The sequence below is a fragment of the Aspergillus puulaauensis genome, chromosome 2 (genome assembly GCF_016861865.1).
Source record: "Aspergillus puulaauensis MK2 DNA, chromosome 2, nearly complete sequence".
In the NCBI taxonomy this organism is placed as follows: domain Eukaryota; kingdom Fungi; phylum Ascomycota; class Eurotiomycetes; order Eurotiales; family Aspergillaceae; genus Aspergillus; species Aspergillus puulaauensis.
In genome coordinates this window covers 5,346,863-5,364,925 of record NC_054858.1, presented here as the reverse complement: position 1 = coordinate 5,364,925, position 18,063 = coordinate 5,346,863, and the positions used below count along the sequence as shown (strand labels likewise).

At 53.3% G+C, this 18,063-nt stretch overlaps 10 protein-coding genes across 10 annotated transcripts; 5 read left to right on the top strand and 5 right to left on the bottom strand.

Moving 5' to 3' along the window:
• Window positions 1-114: 114 nt before the first annotated feature.
• APUU_22188A (uncharacterized protein) lies at window positions 115-1,197 on the top strand (the record flags this gene model as incomplete). The annotated part of the gene is made up of 1 exon (XM_041701023.1): window positions 115-1,197. One exon carries the CDS (start codon window positions 115-117, stop codon window positions 1,195-1,197), a length of 1,083 nt encoding a protein of 360 aa, XP_041553950.1.
• Window positions 1,198-1,231: 34 nt separating this feature from the next.
• Window positions 1,232-1,738, bottom strand: APUU_22187S (uncharacterized protein; the record flags this gene model as incomplete). Its single annotated transcript, XM_041701022.1, has 2 exons — window positions 1,232-1,286; window positions 1,380-1,738. 2 exons carry the CDS (start codon window positions 1,736-1,738, stop codon window positions 1,232-1,234), a joined length of 414 nt encoding a protein of 137 aa, XP_041553949.1.
• A 2,134-nt stretch (window positions 1,739-3,872) lies between these two features.
• On the top strand, window positions 3,873-5,616 carry APUU_22186A (putative amino acid transporter; the record flags this gene model as incomplete). The annotated part of the gene is made up of 8 exons (XM_041701021.1): window positions 3,873-4,030; window positions 4,092-4,105; window positions 4,162-4,234; window positions 4,292-4,623; window positions 4,675-5,033; window positions 5,081-5,278; window positions 5,329-5,472; window positions 5,533-5,616. The coding sequence occupies 8 exons, from the start codon at window positions 3,873-3,875 to the stop codon at window positions 5,614-5,616; spliced, it is 1,362 nt and encodes a 453-aa protein (XP_041553948.1).
• Window positions 5,617-5,961: 345 nt separating this feature from the next.
• On the top strand, window positions 5,962-6,324 carry APUU_22185A (DUF488 domain-containing protein; the record flags this gene model as incomplete). The annotated part of the gene is made up of 1 exon (XM_041701020.1): window positions 5,962-6,324. One exon carries the CDS (start codon window positions 5,962-5,964, stop codon window positions 6,322-6,324), a length of 363 nt encoding a protein of 120 aa, XP_041553947.1.
• Window positions 6,325-6,410: 86 nt separating this feature from the next.
• On the bottom strand, window positions 6,411-7,239 carry APUU_22184S (mitochondrial fission process 1 family protein; the record flags this gene model as incomplete). Its single annotated transcript, XM_041701019.1, has 3 exons — window positions 6,411-6,701; window positions 6,746-6,974; window positions 7,076-7,239. The coding sequence occupies 3 exons, from the start codon at window positions 7,237-7,239 to the stop codon at window positions 6,411-6,413; spliced, it is 684 nt and encodes a 227-aa protein (XP_041553946.1).
• A 369-nt stretch (window positions 7,240-7,608) lies between these two features.
• Window positions 7,609-9,135, bottom strand: APUU_22183S (cytochrome P450; the record flags this gene model as incomplete). Its single annotated transcript, XM_041701017.1, has 1 exon — window positions 7,609-9,135. One exon carries the CDS (start codon window positions 9,133-9,135, stop codon window positions 7,609-7,611), a length of 1,527 nt encoding a protein of 508 aa, XP_041553945.1.
• Window positions 9,136-10,209: 1,074 nt separating this feature from the next.
• On the top strand, window positions 10,210-11,366 carry APUU_22182A (uncharacterized protein; the record flags this gene model as incomplete). The annotated part of the gene is made up of 4 exons (XM_041701016.1): window positions 10,210-10,387; window positions 10,445-10,501; window positions 10,558-10,628; window positions 10,683-11,366. The coding sequence occupies 4 exons, from the start codon at window positions 10,210-10,212 to the stop codon at window positions 11,364-11,366; spliced, it is 990 nt and encodes a 329-aa protein (XP_041553944.1).
• Window positions 11,367-11,748: 382 nt separating this feature from the next.
• Window positions 11,749-13,445, bottom strand: APUU_22181S (uncharacterized protein; the record flags this gene model as incomplete). The annotated part of the gene is made up of 5 exons (XM_041701015.1): window positions 11,749-12,405; window positions 12,463-12,737; window positions 12,786-13,086; window positions 13,147-13,194; window positions 13,248-13,445. 5 exons carry the CDS (start codon window positions 13,443-13,445, stop codon window positions 11,749-11,751), a joined length of 1,479 nt encoding a protein of 492 aa, XP_041553943.1.
• A 665-nt stretch (window positions 13,446-14,110) lies between these two features.
• APUU_22180S (gelsolin family protein) lies at window positions 14,111-15,292 on the bottom strand (the record flags this gene model as incomplete). Its single annotated transcript, XM_041701014.1, has 1 exon — window positions 14,111-15,292. The coding sequence occupies one exon, from the start codon at window positions 15,290-15,292 to the stop codon at window positions 14,111-14,113; it is 1,182 nt and encodes a 393-aa protein (XP_041553942.1).
• A 1,271-nt stretch (window positions 15,293-16,563) lies between these two features.
• On the top strand, window positions 16,564-17,964 carry APUU_22179A (uncharacterized protein; the record flags this gene model as incomplete). The annotated part of the gene is made up of 2 exons (XM_041701013.1): window positions 16,564-17,302; window positions 17,363-17,964. 2 exons carry the CDS (start codon window positions 16,564-16,566, stop codon window positions 17,962-17,964), a joined length of 1,341 nt encoding a protein of 446 aa, XP_041553941.1.
• Window positions 17,965-18,063: the final 99 nt, after the last annotated feature.

Below are 18,063 nucleotides of genomic sequence, written 5' to 3'. Positions count from 1 at the left end.
TGCAATACTCACTGCATACTAGTCTTTATGTAATATGCACTAGTGGTATACGTGGATATAAGCCACTCTTGTTCGCTGATCCTCCACTCAGTAGCCCACGCGTATAGTGTCAACATGTTGCTTTCCCTTCCCAATGAGATCCTGTGCCTGCTTCCCGACTTCATCGACAACATCGAGACCTTCACCAGCGCCGCTGCCACCTGTCGCCGGCTGCGAGATGCCTTGAACGCCGCGCCACCACAGACAATCCTGCGTTTGGCGGCCGCGTCAGCCCCCACGTTTTTCTCGCCTCATCCCCATTTCCTCGTCCTCGCAACAGCTCGCGCTGCCAGCAACTGGGCCCTGGGCGATGCCGAGCGCGTCCGCGAGCTGCGTAGCGCTCTGCAGGGCGGGATCGATGGCTTCTACCAGTTCTGTCTGCACCGCTCTGGGTTGACGCTGGCCGATATCCGGCGCACCCACCTCGCTCGCTTTTCGATCATCAATCCCCTGTCCGACAAAATCGACAAGATGGCCGGTCGGCAGTGGTACAGCACACCCGACTTCTGGGACGGCGGTGTCAGTGAGGCCTACACCATTCAGACTGAGGCCGACCGCGCCACCTTCCAGCTGCTTATCTACGGCGAAATGTTCGCGAGCACGATGGAGGCCTTTCTAGAGCCGGAAAGGGGACTCCCCTTCCATGACCTGACCACTCGACTGACCTATATCACATATTGCCTCCCCGACTGGAGTTGTCGGAGCTACTCGGGGTTCGACGTGCTTCCCACCGGCCCGTACGCGGACGGAGACCCGCCTGAAGGTGACCAGGTAGCATTCCATCATATCCTGTCATGCTGGAGGTGGGAGTGCCTGTGGGGGGATGCCATCCGGAGTCTCCTTTTTGAGAACCCGGCCTCGTTTCCACAACGCGGGCGCAACGAGGAGGAGCACGAGTGGCAGAAGCTCCTGCGTGATGCGCTTCAGGTGCAAGGCCTCGAAGGGATGCAGTTGGTCACTTTACCCAAGGAGCAGATCTCTCCTGCTGTCCTGGAGAGGGCCATGGCTATCAAGGCGAGAGTTCGTCAAATACCGTGCCCACCAGCCGTCACGACCTTTGGGAGGCGAAGGATTCTCACTGTGTCCAGCGATGCTCCTGATCCTGCACGCGAGGTGCGAGTATGTTGTGCGTTCCACTGGGGAATGGGACGTGTATAATAACAGGCCAACACAGAATAGAAATAAACATGAACTAATAGAAGAGGAGGCTTTTTAGATGCCATGGAATGATACCGCATGCAGTCCAACTGTAAACCATATATATTTGATACTAGTAAGCTTTATAAGTATAATACTCCTGCCCCAGGTTCGATTATACCTGGAATTGATTGTTGGATTACACTGCCTCCTTTCCAGCCAGGTAAATCCTCCCACCCTGAAGAAAGTCAGTTACGCCCTCGATAGCATTTCCACGCCAGTGCTGTGCCCCAGAGGGCTTGCACAGCAGCTTGCCAAATCCACCTCCCACAAGCCATCGCTCATCTATACTTCCAAGCAGAAGATCACACGACTCGAGCTCACTCTCCCTTTCTGACCTCCAAATCAATGAACTACCGCACTGGCCGCAGAACCCGCGGTATCGGCCCGGTGACGAAGGGTATTCTCTGTATGTCGCGAATGTGTCGAGTGGTGGAGAGACTTGATCTGGAGAGATGGACAGGTACTGATAGATAAGCGCACCGGTCCATTTCCGACACATCGTGCATTGGCAGCTTTCGGACTGGCAATTGATTAGCGACACAGATTCATATAGGAAGCGGCTGTTGGAGACAGATGTACCACCGGTGGCCATTGACCGTCCTTGTGGAATGATACCTCGAACCGAATGGCTGCACAGAGACAGCCCCCCGTCAGAACGACGGCTTTATCTTGAGCAGACATTGATCTGATAGTCCTAAGGGTATACTGATGTTAAGAAAAGCTGTTGTGGGAGTAGGGAGCTTATACGACAGCTTCCCCCGCCTTGCTGGCGAGGCCTTCGTATTCCTGACGCATTGACCTGTGACGTCAGACATCCTACAACGTTCTTATACCCTGGTTGTGGATGGATTGGAGTTAGCGAGACGAGTAAGTTGTATAAGTGTATAAGTAATGATTGTGCGTAGACTATATCGCAAAGGGTGGTCTACGGCCGTTGCATATTCAGCCAACACAGTAGATAGAGAGACAAGAGATCATTCAAGGAATCAGCCCCTGCGAGTGAAGTCTCTCAGACAAATGAGCCTCTCTCATCCTCGACTCCTCCGTTGTAAGCTCGTCGCCAGCCCTCCAATAATAAATATACACCGTCTCCAGCACCAAACAGAGCAGCGTCATGAAGCTGATTCACAGTTAAAGAAGCCACAGGATAAACTGTCGAACATCACCGACTTACAAGGCAATGAAGCTAAATGCCTCTGCTGCATACTTTCTACTACATACGGTCTCGCCGTTCCAGGGGCTCACCCGGCAGCTCTGATGGTTGAAATTGAGTGCCAGGAGAACGAACGAGACAAGCCATCTGGTGGATATAAGGTCGCGCTCTGACGAAGAGAAGAGATAGAATACTCACAGGTAAGAGATGACTCCATCGCATACCACCCACGGAATAGCAAACCATTTCTGTCGTCTTCCAGGATAGCTGGTCCCGATCGCCAAAACATACACAACTGGTGTCAGGGCAGCCTAGCCACTATTAGCACTCGCAGTGAGAGTATCAACCGGGATCGTACGATGATCAGAGAATAAATGACTGTGAGCGTCTTTGTGCCTCGAACCGCCCAGGCCGTAATGCCCAGGACAATTATCGCACTGGCGACCTGGAGGATGTGCAGGACGTGAATGATGATCTTAAGGGGGTATGTGCTGAACCCTGCCATTTGGTTGTCTGAAGCTAAAGGCCATGCAAGATTGTGCAATATTAAGCCCCCGGTTAAGGTCCAAATGTTGAGGTTCTGGCGGCTTTAAGTCTTGTCCATAATGTATGACCTCATGGATCTCATCTGGGGTAGGAGTCGTGACAACGTGCTGGACAGCCCAGCATACGAACCGTGGAACAGCCTTCTTGGCCAACTTGAAAGTAGCAAGGAATAGCCTGCGGGTTATAATATCGAGGTAGTCTTTAATTAACTACAAATAATCTCTCTGGAAAAGGTAATCTTGGACCAGGCCAACTGGTTGCCATACCAGCACGGATAGTCTCTGTATTAAGGTGTTATCAGTAGCCCTAACAATATCAGACGAACAATGGCTTGTGCCACTATACTAACCACTGGACTTTTGCCGCTCGTCCTGCTCGTGGAAACCCTGCTGTTTTTATTCAAGTCGGCGGAATCATCTGTTTCTCAAGGAAGCACCAGAAGGTCACTCGAGGCACGTCCAGGTAGGGCCTGATCTCGATTGGCTTGATTGACTTGATTTCTATGCATCAGCTGGACCAGCTGCCATTCCAGATGGGCGCATTGTGACAGCCTGCCAGCTCTAAGATATGACGATAACAGATTTCCTCAGCGAGTTCCGAACTTCCGGTTGGATCCAGTGGGACTCTGGCCATTTTTGTTACTTAATATGCCCGAGCCAAAAGATGGCGATTCGCGGGTGTTCCTGGCTGTGGGTATCCTGTGGACCCAGCAAGGCTTGAATTTTTCCTCTGCACATCTACTCTGTATGCCCATCTGTGTCCATCGTATCCATCTGCCTGCAATGCTTGACTCGCGGGGTTTGCTGCCCCGAGTCCCACCTGGGGCACTGGCCACGCGAGAGAATTTTTCTCCCACAGGCTCCGGGGACATGTATCTCGACTGCCTGCATCTTCTATCCTGACTCCCATCCGACACCTCATTGTATCTGTCAAAATGAGCATCGACGGCGTGAACCCATTCCCTGCTCCTGCAGACTCGGAGTCGGGATGGAAGGAGAACCCCGAGGACGAGAAGGCCACCGCGCCGCGCTACGTGGATGCGTTTGGCGATGAGTCCAACGCCGAAGTCAAATACAAGACTATGGAGTGGTGGTAAGTCTGGAGCATTGCCTTCTTTCGGTGTATCCGGTCTCATGCTGATCAAATGCCACAGGCAAACTGGGATGTGTAAGTAAAAGCCGCAGAGCAGATACCTGGCGCGTTATCTAATGGATACCATCTAGTCATGATTGCGGAGTCTGTTTCTCTTGGTGTGCTGTCGCTGCCAGCAACTCTCGCCCAGCTGGGCCTTGCGCCGTAAGTCTCTGGAAGCAAATCTGCCTGCCAGAATGCAAGCTAACCGGCCATCTACAGAGCTATCATCTTGATTATCGGCCTGGGTCTGCTTGCCACCTATACCGGGCTGGTCATTGCCGAGTTCCATCACCGCTATCCGCACATCCAGAACCTCGCTGATGCTGGAGAGGTCCTGATGGGTGCATTCGGTCGTGAGCTCTTTGGCATTGGCCAGCTGCTCTTCTCCATCTTCATCATGGGCAGTCACATCCTGACATTCAGCGTCATGATGAACACCGTTACAGAACACGGCACCTGCACCATGGTGTTCACGACAGTTGGGTTTGTCATTTGCATGGTCTGCTCACTTCCCCGTACCATGAAGAACATGACCTACATCTCCTGCATGTGTATGTTGCCAACCACTCCGACCTGTAAAGGGTGATGCTGACTGCTGCCAGCCTTTGTCAGTATCTTCACTGCTGTCATCATCACCATGGTTGGTGTTGGTGTCCAGGGCAAGGGATACACTACCATCAAGGCCACTGTAGATACCGATCTGTTCCATGCCTTCACCGCGGTGACCAACATCGTCTTTGCTTACTGCGCTCATGTGGCCTTTTTTGGTCTCCTCGCTGAGATGAGGGAGCCTCGGGACTTCCCCAAGGCTCTGTATCTGCTGCAGACATTCGAGATCATCTTTTACACCGTTGCAGCCGTTGTCATCTACTACTACGCCGGCCAGTCGGTCGAGTCGCCTGCTCTGGGCTCAGCAGGCCCGGTCCTGAAGAAGGTCGCCTACGGGATCGCGATCCCGACGGTATGTCCAACTCATAGGGCTTAGGTTATTGATACTAACAACTCCAGATCATTGGCGCCGGTGTTGTCAACGGCCACGTTGGTCTCAAGTACATCTATGTCCGCCTCTTCCGTGGAACAGACCGAATGCACCGCCGTGATCTTTTCTCGATTGGATCGTGGGTGGGCATTGCTTTGACCTGCTGGATCATTGCCTGGATCATTGCCGATGCCATTCCAGTATTCAGCGACCTACTCAGTCTTATTGTAAGCTCTCCTATTGCACCGTCGCTTTCTGTAACTAACGTCCTCTGCAGAGCTCCCTCTTTGCTAGTTGGTTCAGTTACGGACTGTCCGGTGTATACTGGCTGCACCTTAACTGGGGCAAGTGGTTTTCGTCCCCCAGAAAGATCTGCCTCACTATCATCAACGTGCTGGTTGTTTTGATCGGTGGTTGCATAGTGAGTAACTACATGTCCTGGCAATCTTTGAATTACAGACTAACAATATCTTCGCTGCAGTGCGGCCTTGGAGTCTACGTCTCTGGCAAGGCTATTCACGACGATGCCTCGAGCAACAGCTTCTCCTGCAACAGCAACGCATGATCAGTGACCTTGATCTGGTTCTGTATTATATGACCCACGCTATGTATATATTCCAAAATAGTCAGCGCATCTATATTACTAGCCGAGCTCTATATTCCTTCCTTATAACGGGTCCATGTAGCCTCCCGGTATATACCGAGTATTTGTGAATTATAATTCAATATTAATTACTGTTCAAACCACACTCAGACTATTTAATGTACGTCATGACTCTGTCTGGTTTCTGGTTCCAACCGCTTTGTACAGGCTGGGAATATTATTTAACAACTCAGCTCACGAATATCAGTCCTACGCCAGCCCTTTCTATACCTGCCTTTCCTTTCACAAAACCGTGCATACCCAAGTATGGCACCCCACAAACACGATATTGAGATCGCCCATGTCAAAGATGGGCGACCAGATAGCGGGAGGATCGTGTTGGTGGACAGAATTTGGCCTCGCGGTCAACGCAAAGACGAAGCACCGTGGGACGAGTGGCTGAAGGCAGTCGCTCCATCAACAGAGCTACGACATTGGTACGGACATGACCCAGACAAGTACGAGGAGTTCGCCAGCCGGTATAGAGACGAGCTTCACGACGAAGAGCCTGCAGGGGCTTTCAAGTACCTTCAGGATCTTCACCACAGTGGACAGCTGGTGCTGATGACTGCCACCAAGGACCTGGAACTGAGTCAAGCTCATGTTCTGTCAGATATGCTTGCAGAGTGATTGTGACAGAGCGTCAGTCAAGTGATATATAACTTGCGAGCTCGAGCAGAATGTATATACAGGACACTCGTTCATGAACCCAATGATCAAAGCGCTTTGTTAAAAGCCCAGTCTAGTGCTTTCGCCACTGGTTTGTCGAAGATATACGGGCAGAATGGTATCACAGATAACCCAAGGCCCAGTGTGCCAGTCGTCCGAAGACGCGTGTTCTTTATGTCCTTCATCATCCAGCTTGTACACTTCATAACACCTTGGATTGTGGCGGCAGGGAGGGCCATGCTAGCCAGGCTGTGAAATAAAATGCGTTGGATGCCGACAAGGCGATAATCCTTCGATAGTGCAGCCACTCGGGGGTGAGCTGACGCGGCATCCATATCCTGCACTTTCTTAGTATACTTCGCAATGCGCAGGTAGAACGTACAAGTTGTGGGATTTTGTGGGATGCCTTGCGGCTCTCGTGAATAGCATCCCATAGAATGTACCCCCAGGACACAGCGTGTGCGCCGGTTAGAATATAAGGGCTAGATATAGGTCCGACCGATTCGCTGATATTGGAGGTGTATGCGAGGTATCGCTGCAGCGACAGCGTTAGAGTGCGAAGCCTTGACGTGTACGCTGCATAGCGCACGGCTGGCACAGGCTCATTGTACCTGCATTGGAATTATGATGTTACTTGTACATTCCAACCAGTCATATTGGGGATCGGAGCTATCCAGACAGCTGAATAGGCTCAGATCGGGGAAGACCGTACTCTCCAGCCCAGTATTCGTCGTAGATACTCTCGTCTTCATCTTCCTGCGTTACAATCCGCTGTAGTGACGGGGGCAGCTCGGTATGCTCGCGCCTCTTTCCACTGGATGTATACTTTGGTGGCCCCTCTCCAAGATCCTGGTCTGTTTGCGTCACAGGCGCCATTTCCAACTAGATAGAAGCAGGCTCTAATCAGGGAACATCGCTTTGGAGCTTCAGTCACTATGCAAATGCAATGGGGTGCGTTTTAAATGTTTCCGTATCACAGACTGCGCTGATGTCACGACCTACCGTGTGGCGTCAGTTGCCGGGATCCAGGCCTCCCACCAAGCGAAAAGAGCCCAGTTTTTAATTGTCAGAGTCTGGGGAAGTGGGGAAGAGGCTTCCCATCCATGGTCTGAACATCAGACGACACTAGCTACGGGGTCGGTGCTATTTACTTGTTTTCCTTTATTATGTATCAGGCAATGGCGGCATAGAACATGCGATCCTTGACATTTTATTGCAGACGACCTATACAAATAACCGATGCAATCACTGCCTCGCCACTGGCCGGAAGTGCAGCATCAACGGCGCCTTCTTCCACAGCTGCTTGAGCCTGGCCTCGTCAACCCAATCTCCGTTGCCATCCGCCAGCTCCCAGTCAAACGCGAGCACCGTCTTGGCCAGGGCGATGCGCATCTCGACCCACGCGAGGGTGACTCCGATGCACATTCGCGGTCCGATACTAAAGGGCACTGTATAAGGCTTTGTAGGGCCATCGCACCATCTCTCCGGCTCGAAACTGTCCGGGCGCTCTCCGACAGTGCGTGCATCATGGTGGATGGCCCATACGTCGGTGGACACGTACACGCCGCCGGGGACAAAGGTACCATCGACGGTTTCGCCGCCAGGGGGACTGACGCGTGGGGGACCGACTGGAGAGGGAGGGAACAGCCGCATCGTCTCCTCCAGGACCGCATTGAGGTATGGGAGACGCGCGGTCGCATCACCGGTGGCATCGGACGGGCTGGCAAAGGCAGTCCGCACCTCCGTCTTGAGTCGCTCCAGGCAGTGGGAGTGAGCCTTCTGCGATAGATACCATAATGCCGCTGTCAATGCTGTCGCGCTGGTCTCTGCGCCGGCAGTCAGCATCACCATCGCCTGGTTGGCGAGCTCTGTGTCCGACATGCCGCCGCCGCGAATCGCGTGCTCGAGGAAATCATCGACAGCGACGCGGCTGCCAGTGCCGTTACTGTGTGCTGGTCCTACTTCAATTCGCTTGCGTGTCTTTGCGAGTGTCATGGCGCCGTGCTGGGCGATGGACTCGACAGCTGCGCGAGCGGTCGCTGAGATGTAGGGCATCCAACGCAGCAGCGGACCTACAAAGGCCAGACGCTTACGCAGGTTGAAGATGGAGCCGCTGTAAGTAGCATCCAGGAGGATAGACACCCATGGGTGGCTCTTATTATCCCGGGTCGCATAGAACGACTCGCCAAAGGTGAGCTCCCCGATGATATCAAACGTCAACCACTCGAACCACTTGGACACATCGAGAGGGACGGTCCCGCCGGTGCCGCGGGCTGTGATCTGGTTCACCCAGAGGTCGACATGGTCGTGGATGATGGGCTCCTGCGTGCGGATGGCCGAGGGACGGAACTGCGGTGCGAACATGCGGTGCTGGCGGGCGTGCTCCTCTGGGTCGAGCACGAAGGCGATGTTCGGGTGGCCGTTGTCGTAGAAGCGATCGGACTTGGGAAACAGCTTGCGCGTCTTCGAGGGGGCGCCGTAGATGTCGCGAAAGGCCTGGGCCGTTGCGAACGAGAGCTCGTTGGGTGCGATGCGCACAATGTCGCCGTATCGCTGGTGGGCGTCCTGGATCTTGCGATTCCAGAAGCCGCCCGTCCAGGCCGACGCATACCAGAGCTCAGAGACTGCTGCCAGCGGCGGACCAGGGTATTTGGAAAGCGGATGGAACCAGTAGAGGTAGGCATACGTTGAGAGCCAGTACGCCAGTACGAGACCTCCCACGCCCGCCGTGAGGGCCACGGGGGGCAAGGAAAGGAGCGTTTCCAGTGCCATGGTTACTTTTTGACCACAGTCAGCAGAATCAATGGCCCAGGGAGGTCGTTGCGGTATAAGAGGGGGGGAAATAAGACTCCAGAGTCCAGATGAGTAATTGCACAGCCCTTGGTGGAGGACACTGACTCGCAGCCACTGCGGCCCGTTCCCCCATGAGCCTGAGCGATGGCGACCCACGCACTTGGAGTCCTTCCTGTTGCAGTTTGACAAGACGTGCCAAAGTACCGTCCTGGTGGCGTGTCGACTGGCCTGCTGGGCTTAAGCCAGTGGGGTCCGTGGACGAGGCCGTAAGCCGAGTGGCTCCGTGGCGCACGGCCAGGATGCACTAGATGCCGTTAGGGCTTCTTAGCTGCTTGGTCTCTGCGCTCCTGCAGCAGCCAGCCTGTTCCTCCAGAGCCGTGTCGTCTTCCTCTTCCTGCTCTGCGCCAAAGTACGGGCCTCATTGCCTGAACTGATGAGTCCAGTCTCTGATATGTCTTCGTCGACTGGCCGAATACGAGGCGGCTCACACTTACAGTGGCAACCTGTCACAGCCTTCAGCCCCAAGACCAGGATGATACTTGGCAATGGCAGCAAGCCCTCGCTTAGCAAGTTAGCAGCTCTACTTGGAGTAACTATCAGGATTCTTCCCGAGTTCTGATACCTTCAGGCCCGAGAACCCCCTGATCCGTAAGCCATTCGAGTCCCAATTAGTTTCAGTTCTGCATTAGCATCCTGGCATCCCAGCCAGGGGCGTGAAGACTCTCTGCCGCACAGCCTACCAGCAGTCTCTATTGCACACCAACGGCCATAAGCCTCAGACTACTGGGGAGTCTGGTATCCGGTGGGCCCAGCCAACGGCGCCGATCGATATATGACAGCCACTGTATGTGCAGGGGTCACGATTCGATGTATCCAGAATCCTGCCCCCATACCCGTCGTCCCGAGACGGGTCCGGGACTTTGGTTGATTGAGTGAAGAAATATAAAAGAGTCGGGGCTTTCAAGTCCTGCCCAGGACAATACTCCACACTCTTTTGGTCTTTTCCTATGTATTCTGCCTCCTGGAAGTCGAGGACCAGCGATTAAGGACAATATGGCTTCCAAGTATGTGATGGAACCCCCGCCGGGCGAGAAGCGGTTTGGGGGTGAGTCCATCCAGTCCAATATGGCGGCGTGTGCTATCACCACAGCCTTGATCGCCCTCGCTGTCGTCGTGCTCCGTCTATACACTCGCTTCTTCCTCACAGAGGCCAAGTTCCAGCTCGATGATGGTAGGTGCATCCTCTTCGGAAACGGAAAGCCGTCAGCTAACTCTTCGTTCGCTTCAGCATTCGTCTGCTGCGCGGCAATATGCTCCATCGTTCTGATTCCGGTCTCGTACGAAAGTTTGTCTCCCCGTCCAAGGTCGACGTATAGATTGACTAACTCGTGCAATGTTCAGTCATGGGCACCGGCGTCGGACTGCATCTATGGGACGTGACCATGGAGCAGTACTATCCAGGGCTCAACATCGTCAGTTGCCCTCGTCGTGATATAGGCCAGTTCCTGGCATACTGACTCCTCTAGTGGACCCTCGTCGCCACTCTCGTCTACGCCTGGGCCGTGATCCTCTCCAAACTCTCCATCCTGGCCTTCTATCTCCGCCTCTCTCCCCAGCGTTGGTTCCGTGTAATCACCTTCTCGCTCATGGGCGCGGCGGCCTGCTATGTGATGATCTACACCTTCATGTTCATCTTCCGCTGTGATCCTATCGAGAAGAACTGGTACAATATGATAGAGAGAGGCAGCTGCATGGACTCCAAGACCATCATGATAGTCCTCAGTGTGCTGAACATTGTCATGGATGTCATGACGCTCATACTCCCTATCCCGGTCATCATGAAGCTCAACATGCGGCTCGCCCAGCGGATATCCATTATCCTGATCATGTCTTCGGGTGTTTTTGTGTGCGCCATTGCCATCCAGCGTACCGTGCAAATGATCGGGGCTCTCACGTCCACGGATTATACATGGGATATCACAGAGCAGTTCTACTGGTCATACCTGGAGGTCAACGCTGGCATCCTGTGCGCCTCCGTGCCGGCTCTGAAGCCGTTTGCTAAGCGGCACTTGGCCACCGTGTTTGGAGGCTCTTCGCAGCGATACGGGGGCAGGAACGGGGCGTCCAGCGGGCCTGAAGGTACAGAGCAGGACACAGACGCCATTATGATGCGGTTGACTCCAAAGCGCTCCAGCTATACGCGGTTCTAGTACATAATCTGTTTTGTCACGCCCTTTCGCCTTTTTCAAATGTCTGTAATATAATGGAAGGACAGAGAGATTTTGAAGGTGACGAACTACACTGGGTTGACAGTAAAACTGGTGTCCAATTGCCTGAGTTTGCTAGACTTTGGGTGTGAGACTTACGGTAAACAGACATTGCTTCCTTCGTAATTCGTATACTGATAGCGTATACATTAGTGGCGAACGGTCTACTCCAGTTTTCCATCGTCTGTCACTGCTTGCCCCTTCCGTCCCTTTAGTTTAGAAAGGGGGCTGTCGATCTGGTATTTTCTACGGTTGGAGGGAGATTGATCATAATACAAACTCCCTGGCAACCCGTGGTTAGGTCGTTCACTTGTTCATGGTTGTTTTAAAGGGTCATCGCTATTTCAACCCCATCGACAGACCCCGAGTCATCCATGGAGTGTGTATTTGCTGATGCCTCGCTCGTTGGCGAGTCTTCAGGAAGTCGTTCAATCGGGTCAGCCCACAACGCCACCACAAGATCTAGAGTGTGGGCATAGGGCTTGAATTTGCAAGGTTTAGTACCCCTGCAGCCATCTTTTTGGCAGATATGGCCAAGATAGCACTTTAGAGATCGACAGTGAGCGCCTTTCGGGCAAGCATTCTGCCGCAAGATATACTTCATCACACTAAGTGAGTCGGAATCAAGCGGAGTGTGGCCATATTCGCAATTCTCGGTGTCGCAACTCCCCGCGAGGTGATAGTAGTTGCACGGCCTGGATGGTTTGGAAAGTCGTGCATATGTATCCCGGCTCTCCTGCGACGGTATGGGCACATAGGTATCAATACGCTCTCCGTCCTTATTCACTGCAATAAACTGCAGCGACCTAGTATCCATATAGGGAAGCTTTTTGCTGTAGAATTCCACGTCCCGGGTGGCGAACCTGGGCTCCTTAGTATAGTAAGATGATATTCCGGGCGAGGTGTTATCCACTGATTTCGATAACTGTTGACCTAGCCCTGTGTGTACTTTGGTACACTGGTTTCCGTATTTGCAGATTCCCTGTTGCAGCACCACACGTTAGATAGCGCCGCGGTGATCGGGGAGAGGACAAACTACCTTTTGATAATGGGTGCAGATCTTAGCACCCGGCGGGACAGTAGGAGATGGGATATGGCGTGTGCCAACCTGCGTCGACATGAACACAGAGGGAAGCTCTCGGACAGCGAATTCAAGGCTGCTAAAATCATAGTGGAATGAGGCAGCCTTGATCAAGGTGATGCGGTCAGTCTTGCCGCGGTACGGAGTCAGCAAGGACAGATAGCCAGTATCGTGGCATCCTGCAAAAAAGATGTGCTTGCACTGGTTGTTATCCGCAAACAAACGAAACATTTCTGCCAAAGGTCAGTGGGATACTAGACATTTTAAATGCACATGCATACCTCGGATTTTATAGTCGGCCCCTTCCTTCTTGTCCCCGGCATCCACATAGTCAAACAAGTCCTGGGCAGCAGTGAAGCCCGCTGCAAAAATCGAAAAGGACCGTGCTTCTTTTCCGATAAGACCAACACGGCCCAAAGACTTTGACAGCCCCAAGATGTTGGAGTATATGCGCACCATAATCCGACATTCATCCGCCTGGGTTCCCAGTCGCTCGTGGACAAGGTCTTTTATAGACTCGTTGAGTAGTTGCGCCGCTTTCACTCCGCCTTGATGGCCGGATTTGATGAGGTAGTCCTTGAACTGTTTGAGGGTCAGACAGAGCACGTTGTGGTGGGTGTGACTGCGTCGGGTTGATCCTACCAGATAGCCATCGCCGTCGACAAGAACAAGTACAAACGGATTCCGCTCCTAAGCAGCAGTCACGTCAGACAATACTACCGTGAATAATTTGGGAGATTTACCTGAGTTTTGGCCAGTCTCTTGTATCTCTCTCGGCCCTCTTTCTCCTCCTCGTAGTCACTCTTCAGGCGGTTGTAGCTGTCGAGGAGGAACTGGAACTGGCCAAGAAGCTTCTGCAGGTCATCGTGGTGTTTCTGGCTCTCGTCCTCGACAGACTTGAGGTTCCCACCGAGGGCTTTGAGGTCGGCGTCCCCAAGCATGATGCTAAACGTGGTGGCACAATAACTAAAAAGAGGGAATAGCGACGGAGTGGCCGGGAGCCATCCACGACTTAACAGGTCGCATCTAGCAGTCCAGCATGTCTTTTAGCTGGTGAAGGAGACGCGATGGAGACTGCAGGTAAATGAAGAAAATTGTCAAGGTAAAGATGAAGATAAAGAGAAAAAGGAAGATAAGAATGAAAAACATGCGGGGTGACAAATTACCCGACACGGCAGGCGGTGACTCCTGCCAACAACAATACATTATTTATATTATTTATTACTCCGTATTATATATGTCTATTTTATATTTATAGAGATCGATAGTGTCAGAAACGGAGATGGGGGAATAGTGTGGATGTGTCCTGTACCGGAACGGGTGTCGCGGGTGTACCACACAACAAACTATATATATCCTTGAACCCCACAAGTTACACTGCATACCTAATGGAATGCCGAGCACCTGTGTCTGGATTGCAGTGAATACGAAGCCCTTGACTCCTAAGCTGGGCTGCAGACACAGGACCAGCAACATTTCAAGCCGGTGTATGCGAGGGGCATTTGTGATATTTGAGTTATGCTGCCCGTAACTACGATATATAATAGTCTATACATGAATAGGTCTTATTTAGTGCTTGGATATGATGTAGCAATAGCTCGTTCCACTAGACTTCAATGGCCTTCAAGAAGGAAGGGCTCTCATAGTCCTGGACAACCTTGGATATGGGAAGCATATAAGCATCCGAGTCCTCCTGGCTCTGGAGACGGCGAACGTAGGCCTGAGCGACTCTGATCCACGACGCCTTCTCTCTCTCACTTGCTCCCAGCCCCTGCCAGACCCAGAGACGATTTCCCACATCGTACAAGAAGACGTCGTTGCCATCAAAGTCTGCCTTGCGCACTCGTCCTCCGTCCTTGACCAGGTCAAAGGAAAGCTGGCCCGAGGCATCGCTCAACCGGAACAACCTGCGAGAGTGAGAATCTGTGCTTTCTCGAGCCCTCTTGGACTGCGAGATTGGACGAGGAGCCTTGAACGTGGTCTGCTGGACATCCTTTCCTCCGAGCATGTCGACAATGATCTTGGACCGCGACTCATGGCGAGACAGGACTTCGACGTCGATATGCTTGGCCAGCGTCATGTCGTTGACCACCTGCGCTGACTTGGCCTTTTCCATCGGGCTGCAGTTCTTGCCCTGCCAGACCCAGATCTTCTCGCCCTTGTCCAAGACAAAGACGTCGTCGTCGTCGAGGCTCTGCCAGGTGGGCTCGACTTCGTAGACGATGATGGAGTCAATACGGCCAGCGCCCGGGTGTTTGAACACGCGCAGCAAGGTGGTGACCTCCTTGGGCGCCTCTTTTTCGACGTGGGTGAATCCAGAGTCGACGCCGCCGGAGCGGATGGTGATACGGCGGAAAAGCGAGGTAAAGTCCTCGGACGGATACTCCTGAACCTCACGATACTGAGTCGCGGCTCCATGCAGGAACTCATCGAGCTCGACTGTTTTGTAAGCAGCAGTGCCGGCTTCATCTTGGGTGGTGTTGCTTCCCAGCCAGAAGAAGACGTCGTGGCCCAGCTTGTCGCCCAGCTTGTACGAGTGCAGGACGGTGTAGCTGTCGCCGTCGAAGAACTCGCCGTACTTCTCCTTTGGCCAAGGAATGACCTCGAAGTTCTCGATGCGCCAGATCAACAGGCCTGGTTCCTGGCCGACCTTGCCGTTGTTCCAGGCGGGCTCAGTGAGGGCCGAGGCGTGCTTGACGCGGTGGTCGAGATCGGAGCCGACCAGCTCGACGTTACTGTCCTTGATGTCATATTTCTTGGGGTGGACGAGGCCTTCGTGGGGGGCCATTTTTAATGTATTGCTGTAGTGTTAGTTGTAATAATTGAGAGTTCGTGTTAATTGGGAGTGTTGGTGTTGGTGTTGGTGGTGTGGGTCAGATCGAGATCGGGCGGGGAACTGCTCAGGTACATCGTCACTGATTCTGAATAATCCAGTGCATAATAATTCACAATGCATTCTATCCAGTCCAGACATAGAATACACAAGGATAAAGAAGGGAGAATGAAGGCCGACAATCAATAAAGATATGCAGAATAATGAATAATGAATTATGCAGTCACATGCTACCCCTGACTCGCCAGCCAATAGCACCAGAACATGTGACTCTAAGTGGGTCTGCAGATTCTGCCTTGTACGTTTATACATTTATACATTTGTGCATTATCTGCGCATTACGGAGGTACCATCATTGAACAATTAGGACTCGTAGTAGAGACCGTCGCATGGACGGTATTCATGATTATTACTGCCTACTGTGTATACAGCGTACAGAGTAGACACCAGACGGAGTGGACGCCTGATCTGCAGCGGCGGTGCTGATGACGCAGTTGTTGACGAAGCCTCGGCCAACCGGTGATCCTGTAACCGAAGGGCAGGTACAGTCGAATTGACATGGACACCAAATGTTTCATACTCTGTACTCTGTACGGAGTACAGAGTATTAAATGAGAAGGCATGCTTTGTATGTGGAGTGATATCATGGTTACTGGTTGCGTGTCGTGTCGATCACAAGGGATGCAACGGGCCCTGTGGAGGCTGGAAGGGACTGGCCCTGTTCTCCCTGAGCCTGCCAGTTCTGGTCTTCGATACGAATACTGGCAGAGTCCAGTCATAGTCAGGCTCTCGCAACAGAGCTGATATTGTGGTTCTGATTGTCAGCCGAGCACAGCGCCTTGCCCTACAGCCTGCTCCGGACTGCGGCTACTGCCAAGCACCAGGGCTGAATGATGGAAATTTGGACCATCTGGCAATCCTGATCCTTCTGTTGGCTGTGCCCTGAATGGCCCCCAATCTGCCCGTTTCCCAGCCAGTCAGGCTGTGCTCTGGCGTGTCCACTTGTGTCCAGTGCCCACTCCTCCCCCCCTGCCCTCCGAGAGGGTCTCCCCATTCGGCCTCCCCATTCCACATCCCTCAGGGCTGCGATTCCCCACGTCGTAGCGAACCCGAGACTAACGATGCTTTAGCGCTCATGCCAGGGTCTGCGAGATGTCCACGAGGCTGTCGCTCATTCCCATCGCCAGTCCTGAATTCTTTGGCTTCATGTCTCGCTGCTCGCCTCCATGCGGTACCAGTGGCTCGGACTCCGCCGTGGCCTCGTGAGCCCAAAGCTTCTGCTGCTGGAGCTCAGCGCCTGCACTCGTCGCCTGCTGCCCGCCTTCCTTCTGCTATATCTGGCGTTGCTGTTCGTTGCCCGCCATCACTCGCTCCGTGATCCGACCTCCAGCTTCTTCCAGGAGTCCACCGGCTACTCGCCCACCTATTCCACCGTCCGCACCGCCCAGGCAAACCAGTACATCCAGGATGTTGAGAACGGCGTAGGAGAGGCCTGGCGATGGAGATCGTCCGATAGCCCGTCCTTCTGCGTCGGCGTTGCGACCGTCGCGCGCAACAACACCCGCTACTTCAAGACCATGGTGGGCTCGCTGCTCGACGGCCTGAGCCAGTCTGAGCGCGCGGACATGCACCTGCTGCTCTTCATCGCCCATACCGACCCTTCGCAGCACCCGGCATACTCGGAGCCATGGCTTAAGCGAGCCCCCGACCAGGTCCTGTTGTACGACAATGCGACCGTCGATATCGACCACATCCGCAGCCTGGAGTCCAGTCAGGCCCGGTTTGACGGGCGCGAAAAGGCGCTGTTTGATTATACCTATCTCTTGAAGGCCTGCGAAGCCGTCGGTGCGAAGTATGTGGTCATGCTGGAAGACGATGTCCTGGCAATGGATGGATGGTACCACCGCACGCAAGATGCTTTACGCTCTATAAGAGAACAGATGACTGTAAAAGGAGCGGAGGCTTGTGAGTCTAATAGTCCTTGCATGCATTATATCATCCCTTGACTGACCATCCCATGTTTAGGGCTCTATTTCCGTCTCTTCTATACGGAAGACTTCCTTGGCTGGAACTCTGAAGAGTGGCCGACATACCTGTTCTTCTCGCTCGTCGCCGTCGGCTGCGTCGCCTTTCTTCTACTGGGGGCGCGGAGTTACCAGCCCAAGATTCGTCCCTTGCTTCCAAACGACCTGGTCCTGGTGGTGTGCGGAGTGTTTACGCCTCTTCTCATCGGCCTCTACTTTGCTTCCGGTCGAGTCACCATGCGTCCCATCCCTGCTGGAGTGCACGAGATGCCCAAATTTGGCTGCTGTTCTCAGGCCTTCGTCTTTCCCCAGTCTCGCGTGCCCGACCTGATCAGCATGTACGAGGAAAAGAAAGTAGGATACGTGGACATGCTGACGGAAGACTTTGCGAACGACCGGGATGAGATCCGGTGGGCCATCACCCCCAGCGTCATGCAGCATGTCGGCCGCAAGAGCTCCAAAGATGCCCTCAACGAACCAGAGGCAAAGAAACTCCTGGCGAGTCTCTGGAACTTTGCATTTGAAACGAATGATCCCGCTGCTCTGCGCCGGGAGCATGAGGCGTATCTGCGTGGTGCCACGGCTCATCCTGGCGGTTCATGACCCGAAGCTATGCTGTATATAGTACATAGTATATATATTGAGGCTGTCTGCCATGTATAATATTATCAGAGCCCCACTGATTAATCTTGTGTTCTTTGT